The sequence below is a fragment of the Pempheris klunzingeri genome, chromosome 13, assembly GCF_042242105.1.
Source record: "Pempheris klunzingeri isolate RE-2024b chromosome 13, fPemKlu1.hap1, whole genome shotgun sequence".
In the NCBI taxonomy this organism is placed as follows: domain Eukaryota; kingdom Metazoa; phylum Chordata; class Actinopteri; order Acropomatiformes; family Pempheridae; genus Pempheris; species Pempheris klunzingeri.
Genome location: NC_092024.1, coordinates 22,308,874 through 22,322,650, shown reverse-complemented (window position 1 = coordinate 22,322,650; position 13,777 = coordinate 22,308,874). Strand labels below are relative to the sequence as shown.

The following is a 13,777-nucleotide window of genomic DNA, read 5'->3' as shown; positions in this document are numbered from 1 at the left end:
AATCACCCAAACCTGTGCCTGGCATGCTGTCTGTTTTCTAATGAACTCCTGTCATGATGGTGTCAGCAGCAGCTTCAGGTGAAAAGTGAATTATCGAAATAATGATTTAAGATGTAGTAAAGATGGGAGGAGGTACGGTTTCTTGAACCGCTATGCAAAATCTTGTAACAACAATGTTTTATTGACATGTCAAGGACTACATGGTCTTCTGTAGGCTCAGATTAGGGTTGTAAATAGAGGGTTGGGTATATGACTAAAATGTAATTTTACATTGCGGTATTGGGAAATATCGTGATATATAGAGTTAATCTCAGGATGTTGCTACATATTTAAACTTCCCAATACTTTTAGGAGACAATCAGTGTTTAAACCCTGAATGATCTGAATTAATTACAAAGAAAAGAGTGTTTCTAAAAGTTCAAAGTGATGCCGGATTGCCCCAAAGACAAGAAACAGCTGATGAACACCATCTCTGGACAGATTGACACTGCACAAGGAGGCGCCTGATTGAAAGGTTAAACTCTGACCTTCGCTGACTCCGACCCCTGCCCTGACCCCTCAGTGACACACACACACACACACACACACACACACACACACACAAACACACACACAACTTTTGATACTCTCCAGCTGGGATGGCCTATCCCCGACAAATAACGTCCTGCTCTGATGAGATAGTGATAGTGTGTCTGAGAGGTGACAAAGACGTCAGTGTCACACAGTGTATCAATGTAAAGGCACACTGGCCTGTGGGACACACACACACACACACACACACACACGCACACGCATATAAAACAAGAGTAAAGCCTGGATTGTTTTGCATCGCGCCAGTGTTACATCGTCGCCGTAGCAACACTGCAAACCTAGACAGCAGTGTTGTGCATTCATCCTATAAGAAAAAGCCACAGTAATCGTGTTTACACTCTCTCACTCTGACTTTGTGCCTCAGAGTCGTTAACAATGGCGACAAAGAGCAGCTTTGAAGTCAAAGTTAAAATCATCAGGACTTTGTTAATTAATCTGTCAAGCATTACTAAGACAGAGTTTTTCTTCACCCTTCTGTATTTTGTCTTCGCTTTAAATAAACAATCCCAGCACCAGGAACCTGAAACAGGAAGTATAAAGTCCAGTTCTTGAGACGTCTGCCTGAGTAAAACCTATTTATTGTATTCCTAGATATGTAGGGACCTAAAGAGAGTTAACAATTCAAACTTACGCACAGAAAAGTATTTTAAAGGCTGATTCTAGTACTTTTAGATTCAATATATTTAAATAAGACTACTTTTAAGTGTACAAATTCAGTTTCAGCTCAATAATTCATCATTTTCCTGACAAAGCGTTTAAATGGTGACAGTATAAAGAAGTCTGTGAAACATGTGGGTACAGACCTTTAGAGAACATATCATTGAAAATGAGAATTACAGATAATTCAATTTTCTGATGGTTAACGCATGATCATAGTGTTTCTAAACGCCCCTGTGCATAACTATATGTGAGTTAACCCTTGGTCGTGCAGGTTTTCTGAAATAAAGCGACATTTTAAACATGCAGCATTAATTTGTAAAACCGTTTGATCCAATGAGGGTCTGAACGTGGGGGGGGGTGTTCCTGGGTTGGGATCAGCAGGACATGAAAGCGTTTACTGCTCTGTTTACGACGTTGTTTATTAGTGCGGTGGGACTGCACTGGTCCGTCTCTCTCCGCCTGGCTCTTACCTCTCTACGTGAAACCTGCTGTGGGTCTCAGCCGCCATGTGCTTCTGATCACCGGGAGCACCCACAAACACTTCCCGCGCTGCTTCCTGTCCCATAGCGGCCTGCTACTGGGCAACCGACCGCCAAGCTCTTATTCTCTCTTTTTCCTCTTCACTCTTTTTTCATAAACTATCAAACCAGGAATGTGTTGAAGAGAAAGCAGAAAAATAACAAACCGACTCTCCTGGGTCTTTGTCTGAGCAGGGTGAAACTCTTAAACGCCGCAATGGTGTGTTAAGTGTGTTTGCTTATGAGAGCAGGACGAGAGCAGGAAAGCCTCTAATCCCACCATCCGTCCCTCCTGCTTCCCTCCAGGATCTGCCTTCACTTACAGCACAAACAGGCCACAGAGAGACGCCTCTGTTCAGGAGAAAGAACAACTGGAGCACAGTTGTCCTGAGACATCTATACCAGACATCTATACTAACACAGCCTGAACACCGCACAATAGTCGTCTGGAGCCGCGAAATAACTCCAATTAACTTCACACAGGCAAAAAATGAAACATCTGCTCCACAGTGTCATCATCATTTTGCAATGCCAGTGCATCTCAAGAAACAGTCTTAGCATCACTAGCTAGTTAGCGGTGCCCTGCAGGTACCTGGACAGCATCTATGGTAACCACTTCAGTAGCCAGGGGGACTGCGCCTGTGTGCCCTTCACTCCGCCGAGGCAGTCCTGCTTTGGCATTCATCGTAGAGTCAATAGAGTTCCTTAGAAGGACAATGCAACAGTACACTGCTTCACACATGAAAATGTTCACTTGCTTTCCTATTCAGCCAGCGCCAACGTGCCACTGAGCAAAACGCTCGCACTTGACTCCCGACTGCTCCGGCGAAGCAGCTCATTGGCCGGTGGTTTAGGGCTGGAAGTGGGAAACAGGAATATGAGTTGATTCGTTTGAGACTAAAGGAAGGTGAAAGGAGAAAGGTCCTAAAAAGATCATATGAATGATTATTTTGATCATTACGTCAGCGATCAAGGTCAATAAAGGTCAAAGATGACGGCATGAGAAGTCTGTAAGTGATGTTTCAAAAGACCCACACACACTCCAAAGTGGAGCTCTTCTCTGATAACGTAAACTGCCATTACACGTTTTGCGCTTCAGACTTTTTCTGGCGATGCGTAGCAGATAAACCGATATACACGTTGCGCCAGTGATGAGGAGAAAGTTGTCACATGAGGAAAAAATGCAGCCAATTACCACAAACGCCACACCGCACTCAAAAATAGCATTTCGTGGGAATCTAGAAAGAAAAAAATGTGACCTGGGTCGTTCTAAAAAACCGACACTTGAGTCAGCTCGACTGTCACTGCGCTGCTGTTAGCCAGCACGACGGTGAAGTCTCTCTTTCCTTCATTCCAGGGAGAGAAGGCCTTCCATTACGCTCTGCAGATGGTACAAGGGTTTATTATTTTAGCTCTACTGGCAAAATTACATAAGGAGAGAGACGAGGTGGGGGGAGACGTGGGAGGGATGGAAGCAGAGTTTGGTTTCAATATTAGATGTGTCAGCTGCCCTGGATGTGGGAGGGCTTTAAACAGAAGTGCATGTGAGGGTGTGAGTTGAGACCCTGGATCTTCTTGAAGGCAGAAGATGGATGGATGGATCAACCAACAGAGAGACAGAGAGAGAGAGAGAAGAGATGGGAAGAAGGAGGAGGAGGAAAGAGTCATTAGACTCACACTGCAGACCGTGGAGAACGCTTTGGCAACTGTACTTAATTATGGTCAAACCAATAAAGCTAATTTGAATTTGTCCTGGCAGACACGGAGAAAAGGAGGGGTGTAGAGGAGATGAGGTATGAAGAGGCGGAGGGAGCAGATGTGTGAGCGCGACCGCAAGGAAGGAGAGAGAGAGAGAGAGAAGAGGAGAGAGACAAGAGGAAGACGGAGGGAGGAGGAAGATGAAAGAGAGACACACACTTTCATGAAGGGAGGGAAGCGCATACCTCTCTCTTCGACACCCACCAACACACACACACACACACACACACACACACAACACTGAACGATGTCTGTTGCCTCTTCGTTTCCATTCACAGAAATGTAAATGGGGTGCAGCAGAGCCAGACAGGACAGCCCTGCTTCTGGTTAGTGGTCAGAGAGAGAGAGAGAGAGAGAGAGAGGACATGCAGTATAGGATATAAGGAGATCTAGAGACTTTAAATCACTGATAGTTTTGAATGGTTAATATTAAAAGTGCCCTTCATACAACAAAATGCAGCTACAAGTTCTGCACAGTAAGTGGGTATCCAGACTGAAGAGTGCATTGGTGGGGAGTGTGTTGTTTCAGGGACCGCTGCTGAGACGATGAAACAGGATCCATGAAGTCCATTTCGGGTAATAAATCCATGAGTTAGAGTGCTTATCAAACGCCTAAACACAGCACAGAGGTTTATAATACCATGAGACAGGATTTTACAACTCCGGGACAGTGATCACAGTGATCACTTTACCTTTTGTCACAACCACCGCAGAGTAAACTGTTGAGATTGGCCACTGCGGCTCCTCGCCGGATGAGGCTGCAGTGCATTGTGGCAAAAGCTGAGCAGGGTTTAACTTCTGAAGCCCTCTGTTTTGACGCCTCCTCTCTGTTAAGTCTCTGTGGTCTCATTTAGATAAACTGGGCTGTGTTTTTTCAAGGGGTGCTAATGTCTGTCTGAGGAGGAACAGCACAACCGAAAACAGGACAACAGATGAGCAAATACGAGTGAAGTAACATCAGAAACATTCATTCAGCAGCATCAGTTAAAACATCAAATAGAAGCACAAAGAAACAGAAAATGACTGTTTGTGTGCATGTGTGTGGATGAAGAGCCATTTAGGGTGTAGAGGGGGAGTCAAAGAGCTGAGTGATGGGTGGGACAGATCAAGCCTGGACTGTCTCTCTCACTCCTTTTGTGTGTGTGTGTGTGTGTTTGTGTGTGTGTGTGAGTTGGACTCCTTACAGCTCGGCACACAACCTGCCATCTGTTTGCCTCTGCCAGCAACAAAATACGCTCCTCCAGTGGGGTTGGCTTAAAGCAGGGATACACACACACACGCGCACACACATACACACACACATACACACACACACGTGCACACACACACATACATGTTTACACATGCATGCATACATGTTTACACATGCATGAGGACAGTGTATATTGGCTCCATTTTGCAGCACAACATTTCAGTTAGAATTATGCAATTGTACCAACAATGGCCATAAATCCAAATGTCAGACGGAGCGATTGAGAGACATAGGGAGGGAGGGAGGGAGGGAGGGAGGACAGACAAATGAAAGGAGACACATAACTTTCAATAAAACACCATCAACCAGTCACTTCACAGCACAAAAATATTTTGTCAGATTTGACTGCAGCTCCAGCTGACTAACCCCCAACTCCCCCCTCACGGTGTGCCCTCCAAAAGCAGTCCTCCTGACACGACACAACGGGCCTCTTTGTTCCCCTCCATGTCTGCCTTATCTGTTAACTATCTCAACAATTTCCTTAAGGGGAGCTTTGTAATTAAAAACCCGCCGTATGTCAACGCCACTGTCAGCCAGCGGGATAAGAACCCTCCTGAACCACAGCCAGAGGTAGAGCGGAGGACATGTACAGGTGTGTGTGTGTGTGTGTGTGTGTGTGTGACACTTAAGTATCTATATGTGCTGCAAAGACATCACAAGCCTGAAACAGGCAACACAGGCAGCCATCAAAGGGCTCAGACACTGATGGAGATTTGAAGAAAAGCCAAAAAGAGAGAGAAAATGAGCAAATATCTGGGAAGATTTAAGGCTTAACATGTGTTTGTATAGGTGGCACATAATGGCAGTGTGCGTACGTGTGCTCAGAGGGTGTTTAAAAAAAAAAAAAAAAAAACACTGCGGAAAAGGTGGAAGGGTTTAGATATGAGCAGAACACACAGACAGGTCTGTATTTTCATCCATAATTCATCGAATGACATGCAGAGAGGGTTTCAAAGGGGCATTAATGAGGTGCACGAGCACATACGTAGCTGTGGCCTGCAGACAAGGCTCGTACAAAGGCCGCTGGCTGACAATGACCTACTGATCTACAGCTGTCTGAAGGCTCGGCCAGGCGTACATTTAACATGAGCCGGAGAACGGGTGATGACTTCTCGGAGGATTCTGCACTCTACGACTACAGCCGAGGGGAGAACAGTGGCAGTGAATATCTAAATCAGGGTACTCTCATATTAGATGAGCATACTGCTGAATACCCCCTCGTTCAAACATAAAACCTGGGTTGCAGCATCAGCGCAAAACTGTCTCTCAATGCCTGACTTTAAAGCCGCTACAATCGATATTTCCTTTTCAAACAATGGATTAAATGACTACTTGATTTAACTCCCAAAGTACAAGTAAGTAAATTAACTTACAAATTTAATCAGACATTCAATGCCAGCGTTTGACACTTGACAGGTTCCAATATTCAGACCTACAGACTTAATGAATTTTGAGGTTCAATACGCAGCTCTGGTCCTGAAATATGAGGCCCAGTTTGTTTCTCAGTGTGTCCTGATTCAAACCGACCATTTTCACTTCAGTCTGTGATCTGATATGAAAACCTCTAATAACATTTTGCTTAGCAACAGGCTTTTTCCACTTGTGCTCAAGTGTGTGTTATCCTTGGAAAAATACAGGATAGTCTAGACAGTAATACTCCGCAAATGCTTAATGAAAATCTCCCTAATGCATAATGTGCTTAGAAAGATGAGACAACACAAACTAGTATCACTGTACGGACTCGAGGCCTTCTACGGGTTAATACATAAATTCATTGCAGAAGTGACAATGTTTTGCTGTAAATCCTGTAGAAGTGGCTTACAGCAGTCCAGGAGAGGAATCCCACTATGATCCTGTGGTAAATGGGATTCTGAGTTGTGTTCAGCGTTTAATTCCCATCCAACTAAGTGTCTAAAGTAGATCCTGGATTAGGTGCCTGATGGACTGAGGATAGAACAGCCATTGTTCAACTCATCATCATTCTCCAAAGCTTACAGAATTTGGCCTGCGCGCTTCCAACGATGGCCAAAAGATTTCTAGATAATGTTGCCAGGCAAATGAACATTCATGCAGAGACTCAGGAAGCCAAAGTTTCGCAGCAGCAGAGGAGAAACTGCTTGGAGTATCTTTATGCTTAAGTTGATATAAGGTCCAATTTTCATGGAGTAATGTAAAGCCCACACATGGAGCACTGCTCATTTGCATAATAGGATGATTAAAGGGTAGTGATGATGAGTGCCCTGCAGAAAATTACACTACCATCATACTCCAGGAAATAACCTTCATGTAAATGTACGCTGGGGAGGCAGAGCTGCAGCGTCTCCTCAGGCTTAAAAACACACTGAACTTCAGGGTTTTTGTGGGTAATATTACTGTTCGTTAACTTCTGATGTAAATATTTGCAAAGGCCAGACTCCTTGTAGAGCAGTAATTCCAGAGAGCTCATTCCAGACCTCTCTCTTACCAAACGAAGGCATGAAAGTCATCAAACCAGACTAGTGGTGATATTATATCTATTTACATGCCACTGAACCTGTCGGTATGAACTCTTCTCTGCTGCTCAGGTTTCTGTTTTGGGAGAAATTCACCCCAAATTTAGAATAAGTTACAATGGCACCCCTCTGTTTGGTGCATTACTGAGTTCAGACACCAAACTGTGCAGTTTGCTCTGTCTCAGCTTTCACCTGGTTAGAAAACACTGATATCTGCTTATCAGTAGTTGGCACAGGCATTTTCAGCACTATGGAATAAAGTTAAGTTGGAACTAAAAGAAAAATGTTGAATGGGATACACCTAATATTGACATATGTCCTTAATAACTAGGACTGGGCTCAATCAATCCTTGTGCACTCACAAAGTGAGCAGAGTTTCAGCTGACTTGGCTGGCCGTGGGGAACCAGTGGACTAGAGGCACATGTGGCCGACTGTGAGCCCACTTTTGTTCGACCAGAAGGGTTTGTAGACAGCTAAGCAGACCAAAGGAGCACTCTGGTGGACTAGAGAGGCACTTGGGCCGACCAGGAGAGTGATCTGGGCTGACAAGAAAAGCGTCTGAGCGGACAAGATGGATGGTCTGTGACAAGAGGAGCCCCAGTGAGCTGATAAATAACAAATCATGGAACAGATTCACACACATCCTGGTTAGATATAGCCTTTTTCTTTTTTTAAAGCACCTTAAGATGGATTCAAAGTGCTTCAATTAGTAGGGACGAGACGGTTTTCTCCACTCTGACACACAGTAAATCTTACTGAAAGAACACGTGAGCCCACGGCCGGCTGTAAACGCAGCATTTTCACTGAAGTTCTGCACTGAAGCTGCTGGCTGAATGCATTATATGCTGGACTACACACACACACACACACACACACACACACACACACAGAGACTGCCTTCAGGACAACACTGTCACCATCAAAGACTTACAGAATACAGGAGAAGTCTTCAAGAGAGAGAGAGAAGGAGAGAGAGAGGGGAGTGGTGGGGAAGACAGATGAAATGTGGCTGAGAAAAAGAAACAACAAGAGAGAGACTGACGGAGAGAATGGAGCGACTTTATGTGTGTTTGTGTGAATTGTAGAGCCTGAGCGTAAATCTGTGCATGGCGTGGTTTTAACGAGTCTCCTAACGACCCAAACAACCCCTGCTGACATTTACAGTCCCTGCCAGGGGGGGAGGCACAGGGTCAGAGACCTCACCCACACCCCCAACACACCCACACACACACACACACACACATATATATATATACACACACACATATGCTCACACACACTCTGTAGTTTTCTGTCTCTAATAATGACTGACCACACACGCACCCACGCTGTCTCCTCCACACACACACACACACACACACACACACACACACACACACACACACACACACACACACGCTCTCTCTCTCTCTCTCTGCTATCCTTTAATTTTTATGTTTCTCTCTTTTCATCTTCTTTTACTGCCTCCCTTTCATAAGCTGGCTCTGCTCATGCAGACATAACATTCACTTAACTGCAGACTTTGAGTATGTCTGCTCTGTTACACACACACACACACACACACACACTCAGATGCAATGGCAAAACTGAATATGTAGAGTTTATATGTCGTCAGAGCAGAGGAGCCACATATTTCATCTGAGCTCCACAGGGACACTGGTGAGGGTGTGTGTGGTCAGTAAATACAGAGGGGAGAAGAATAACACACACACACACACACACACACACACAGTGTCTGCTCTTTGTCATCAGTCTCTCACATCAGTCAACTTGGTCTCTCAAATATTTTTTCCCCACAACATTTGGAAATGCCACCAACCTTTGGAGAAATAAACAACGCTGCCCTCAGAGACAACATTATGGTGGATTTAGGGGAAACAAGGAAACACACACACACACACACACACACACACACACACTTAAACTATTAAATGATCTGGTTGTGATAAACCCTCTATGTGGACATTTTCTTTTTGTATTCAAAGAGCTTATCTAGCACAGTGTGTGTTAACTAATCAATAAAAGCTGTTATTTTTTCTTCCCTAAAACATACCTACTGGAGCCCGCAGGGGTCAGTGGTCACATTAATCTACGACAAAGCACGATAACAAGTAAACAGTTTCAAAATATTAATAAGGCTGTCCAAACTGTGGCACGATTAATTTTAATTTAGATTTACAGACATGCTGTAAACTTTCAAGGGCATTTTTGTCCAAAGCACCTGCTAATTTGTGACCCTGACACAGACACACACATTATTCTGCACCCCCCCACACACACACAAACACACACACACAAACACACACACAAACACAGAAAACACAAGCCTAAGTGACAACTTTGCAGCCCAGCTCTGTGGCGGCTGAGGGGAAATTGTGCCATCTGCCAGTAAACGACAGTCATTTTATCCCTACTGCTCGTCCATCTGTGGACATGGGGAACACGGCTGGAGGCCAGGGGGCCGCAGGGGAGACGGGGGAGACAAGGCGCGGGCTGGAGATTCCTACCAGGCACAGAGGCCAACGTATGTGAGCTTTACAGCCTTCTTTACTTCCTTAAATAAATAAATACACAAGATTTTTACCACTGGAGAATACAAGCATATACGGTGGATGCTGAAGCTAAAAGCTTAAGAAGAGAAGTGACCGTAAAGGTTGAGTTTTACTGTTTGGAGTCTGACTGACCGTGAGATTCGATATTGAAAAGGTGCCCAAGATTGCATGATTTCACACAGACCTCTTCAGAGCTGTGTGTCTGCACACTGTGCAGGTACACAGAGATCACAGCCTGAACACCCGCCACCCCGAGGGCTTTAAAAAAAAAAAACACACACTTTGCTTTTTAGATGATGCCAAGCATGATCGGCTGTGATGGCTCCCAGCAGGGAAGGCAATCAGGCAGACAGAATCACAACACGTCTATTGTAGCATCGGGGTTTTACATGAGACAGGGCAGGGGGGCAGAAGGAGTAGATGAGAGAGATCTTTTGGCTCTGGAGAGTGGAGTTCACATGTACAGGTAGGGCTGTCAGACCAGGCTGACGCAGAGCTGTTTTTAAAGTCTTTATGTCTGAATTCATTTTCCTTACAAAGCTGTGTTAATCCCAGCGTAGTTGAGACCAATTCGATTAATTGCAGACACCTTAGAACTGAAACATACAAGGTGTTCTTTTTATTCCCATTGCTTTTTTGCAAGTCACAACAAGTCTCATGTCAAATCATGTCTTTGTGTAGTGAGAGTGTCTAAAGTTAGTCAAGTGCAACAGCAGTGAGTCCCAAGTCCTAATATTTGTCTCAAGTCTCCATCTCTTGTCAGACCTCGGTTGTTTGGACGATGGCTCTGGTGTACAATACAAACACATGCTCAAGTTAAAAATACTGTATGTCCATGTAGTTGCAAACACACACACGTGCACACACACACACACACACACACGCACACACACACAGGGTATCTCTGCTTGCCTAAGACGCTGGGTCCTCTCCAGAAGGCGCCCGGCTCCTCGTCTTTCTTAATGCACTGTAGCGTGCAAAGTGTGTCAAAGACTCATTTTAAATAACTCTCACATAAAAAGAAGAAGGGAGGGGGGGGGGAAAGGAAAAAAACAACATTTGGCTAACGCCTTAGAAAAAGATTACTCTGCTGTGTTAGTTTTTTTTGCACAATATGGAGAGATTAAAGCAAACACAGTCGACGTTTACTTTGGATTGATCTTTGGGTTTTTCTCTGCCTCCAGAACAAAGAGGGAAAATCGTGCTAAGCTCAGCGAACCAAGAAGAGTCCAATTAAATCCTCCTCGTAAAAAAAAAAAAAAAAAAAAAAAACTTCACCACATTCGTTTAAACAATAAATGTTCCTTTCGAAAAGGCCCCTATTTGAAGTGATGAACACAGAGAACTGAGCATGGTTCTAAGCACATGTCATATTAGCGTGGAAAATGAAGCACGGAACAATTGAGGAGGAGAAGCGAATGTGCATGAGCAGCTAAACAACGTCTTTCTTGTTGTCGGACAGACACCCTTCAGCGTCTTTTATCCTGGTTTATGACTGAGTGTAAAGCCAACATGAGGAAAATTCTCCTGAGCTGTGCGCTTTGTTTTGTGCCGCTTTAGGGTTTCTACTCACACCTGATGTGTTCAGTCCAAAAGCAGATGTTATTCAATTCATGGTGATATAAAATCCTTACAAATAACAAAACCTCTCATTTCAAACGATGGAACCGGTCAATATTTAGCATTTCTGCTTCATAAATGACAAATGACTGACTGATTGATAAATTAATTAAGGATTTCTCCACTAACAACAACCAATCAGAACATGTGCTCACTGACATATGATTCATTTTTATTCATGTGACCAATGGACTTATCGTTGCAGTATAACAACCACGATGCCTTCATGAACACTTTCTACTTGATGATGGTGCCAGAAAAGGTGCGTGACGTAGATTATCTTCCCTCTGACATAGCTATTAACCACTCCTGACAAAATGATGCAGCAGTAACACCTTGATTGTATTTCAGTGTGCTAAGTTACTGGTGTTGATGCAGCAGTGGTGTCAGCAGCATGTTCAAACATTGTTGGGCTCAGATATTGTATCCTACCTGTGGGCTGAGCGGTGGGCAGCCTGGCCGGCGCGACGCAGAGAGGCAGGAGGAAGGAAAGCCAGAGTGAGCACCACAGAGCCGTCATTCCTCTGGGCGACGAGGTGAGACGCAGAGCAGCAAGGCCCGACTCAGACTCAGACAACATCCTCTGTTCGCATGCTGACCAGCAGAACGGCGGCCTCCGACGCCGCAAGAAACTATCCGGCAACTATCCGCCACTGACCTGAAAAACAACAACGAACGTGAGAGGAAAAAAAACAATCATGAGATTTACATGCAACAAATTGAACACAGAAACAAAAACGGGCCTTTGGGTCTGCACACATGCTGCCGTATTCTGACCTGACATTCCACACAGATTTTAAAGATTAGGGTGGAAATCCCTCTTCGCAGTTATTCTCAGAAACTTTCTCAGTGCACCTGATCGTTTAGATGGGCGGATGGGAGCTCTGATATTGAAACAGCAAGAGGCTTTTTCTACTGTACCCCAAGCCTAGAGTACAAGTAAGTTAACCGATCAATTAACTTTGCAGCAGCTGGATTAGCTGAGGAGGGAGAAACATCACATTATTTCAGACCTAAACAGCCTGTCATTCCTTTCACAGGGCTCCTTTCTGCTTGAGAAACTCTTCTGCATGGTTTAGCAACCGATTGACACGGATTCACTAATCTTCCAGCAAGAGGAGGAATGCTGGAGTCTTACAGTATCAGTTGCCCAATGTGCCCGGCGGCTCGGAGGAGGAGGAGGAGGAGGAGGAGTGAGCGTGACGGCTACGGCGAGCGACGGTGAAGTGTTGCTCCCTCTGTTTGCTTAAGCAGGGAAGCTGGAATGCGCCGAGGTACGCGGAGAAAGCTCTGAGCAAGGTGCCCAGAAAAGCCCAGCACAGAACTCCCTATATGCACGCACACACACACACACACACACACACACACACACAAACAACGACTGTTAGTTTAAACTTCAGCGGCTGTGTCCAGCTTCAGAATAGCCTTGGCTATGAGACGTCCACCTCGACAAAAAAAGACGCACAGGTTTGGCAAACACACGCTCAAACATCTCCGAGTGGGCTCTGCTTGTGCACACAGAGGTGCATTGTACACTCACACAGTCCAGAGAAAGGTTGTGTTGTTTTAAGCCTTAACAGTACTGTTTTTCTTTCTCTCAGAGGACCTGTGACCCAATCCTTGCTCAGCACAAACTGGAGCCCAGGCCGGCTCTGCGAGGCTCTGTTTGCACATTAGCACTCTTCAACACAGAAAACACCAACTGGGAAACTTCACAAGACGCATATGAGTAGATAAAGCGGCACAGACAGACAGACAGAGTTTAATCTAAACACTGGCACTGCACCTTTCATGCTCCAACGTACTGCAGCCTTTTATGTTCTCTATACACACTTCGGAGGGCTCTTCTTCTCCCCTCTCAGCCAATCCTCACCTTCTTACAACACAAGACGCCTACATGCTGCTGCGGTTTGTTTATACAGCACGATAAGGCCTCCGCTCTCCAGGCGTGGAGGTAGCTGATTGCAGGCCTCTCCGATGTGAAGCTTTTGTTTTCTCTGGCAGACGCAGACACACACGAGAAAGAAAAAAGAAAAATCTCCGCTTTTTACGGGCACTCCACTTTGAGAGCTGACAAAACAGCAGAGCTTGATTTATGTCAATATTCAGATCTGTTTAGACAAGCAGCATGACATGTGGCATGTGAGAAGATGCCGCATAACAAGTCAGGTTTTCAAATTGACTAATTGGGTAAGAAATAATATTTAAGACTACCTTGTGCTCAAAGTGAATCCTTGGAGTTGATGAACAGCCAGGTGTTGCAACGTGACTGATAGCATGAAACTGAAGCAAATTAACCTGCGTGTAAGAGCAGTAGGTGATATTTGCCCTTC

At 44.9% G+C, this 13,777-nt stretch overlaps 1 protein-coding gene across 3 annotated transcripts in view; it reads right to left on the bottom strand.

Moving 5' to 3' along the window:
* fgfr3 (fibroblast growth factor receptor 3) overlaps window positions 1-12,107 on the bottom strand; it is a 61,557-nt gene extending 49,450 nt beyond the window's left edge. For 2 of the 3 annotated variants that reach the window (XM_070841790.1, XM_070841791.1), the window contains exon 1: window positions 11,877-12,082. In XM_070841790.1, the coding sequence (XP_070697891.1) occupies window positions 11,877-12,024 (148 nt within the window). In that variant the 5' untranslated portion in view covers window positions 12,025-12,082. Of the gene's footprint in view, window positions 1-11,876 lie in introns of all 3 variants that reach the window. The other variant, XM_070841792.1, reaches the window with a different exon arrangement.
* Window positions 12,108-13,777: the final 1,670 nt, after the last annotated feature.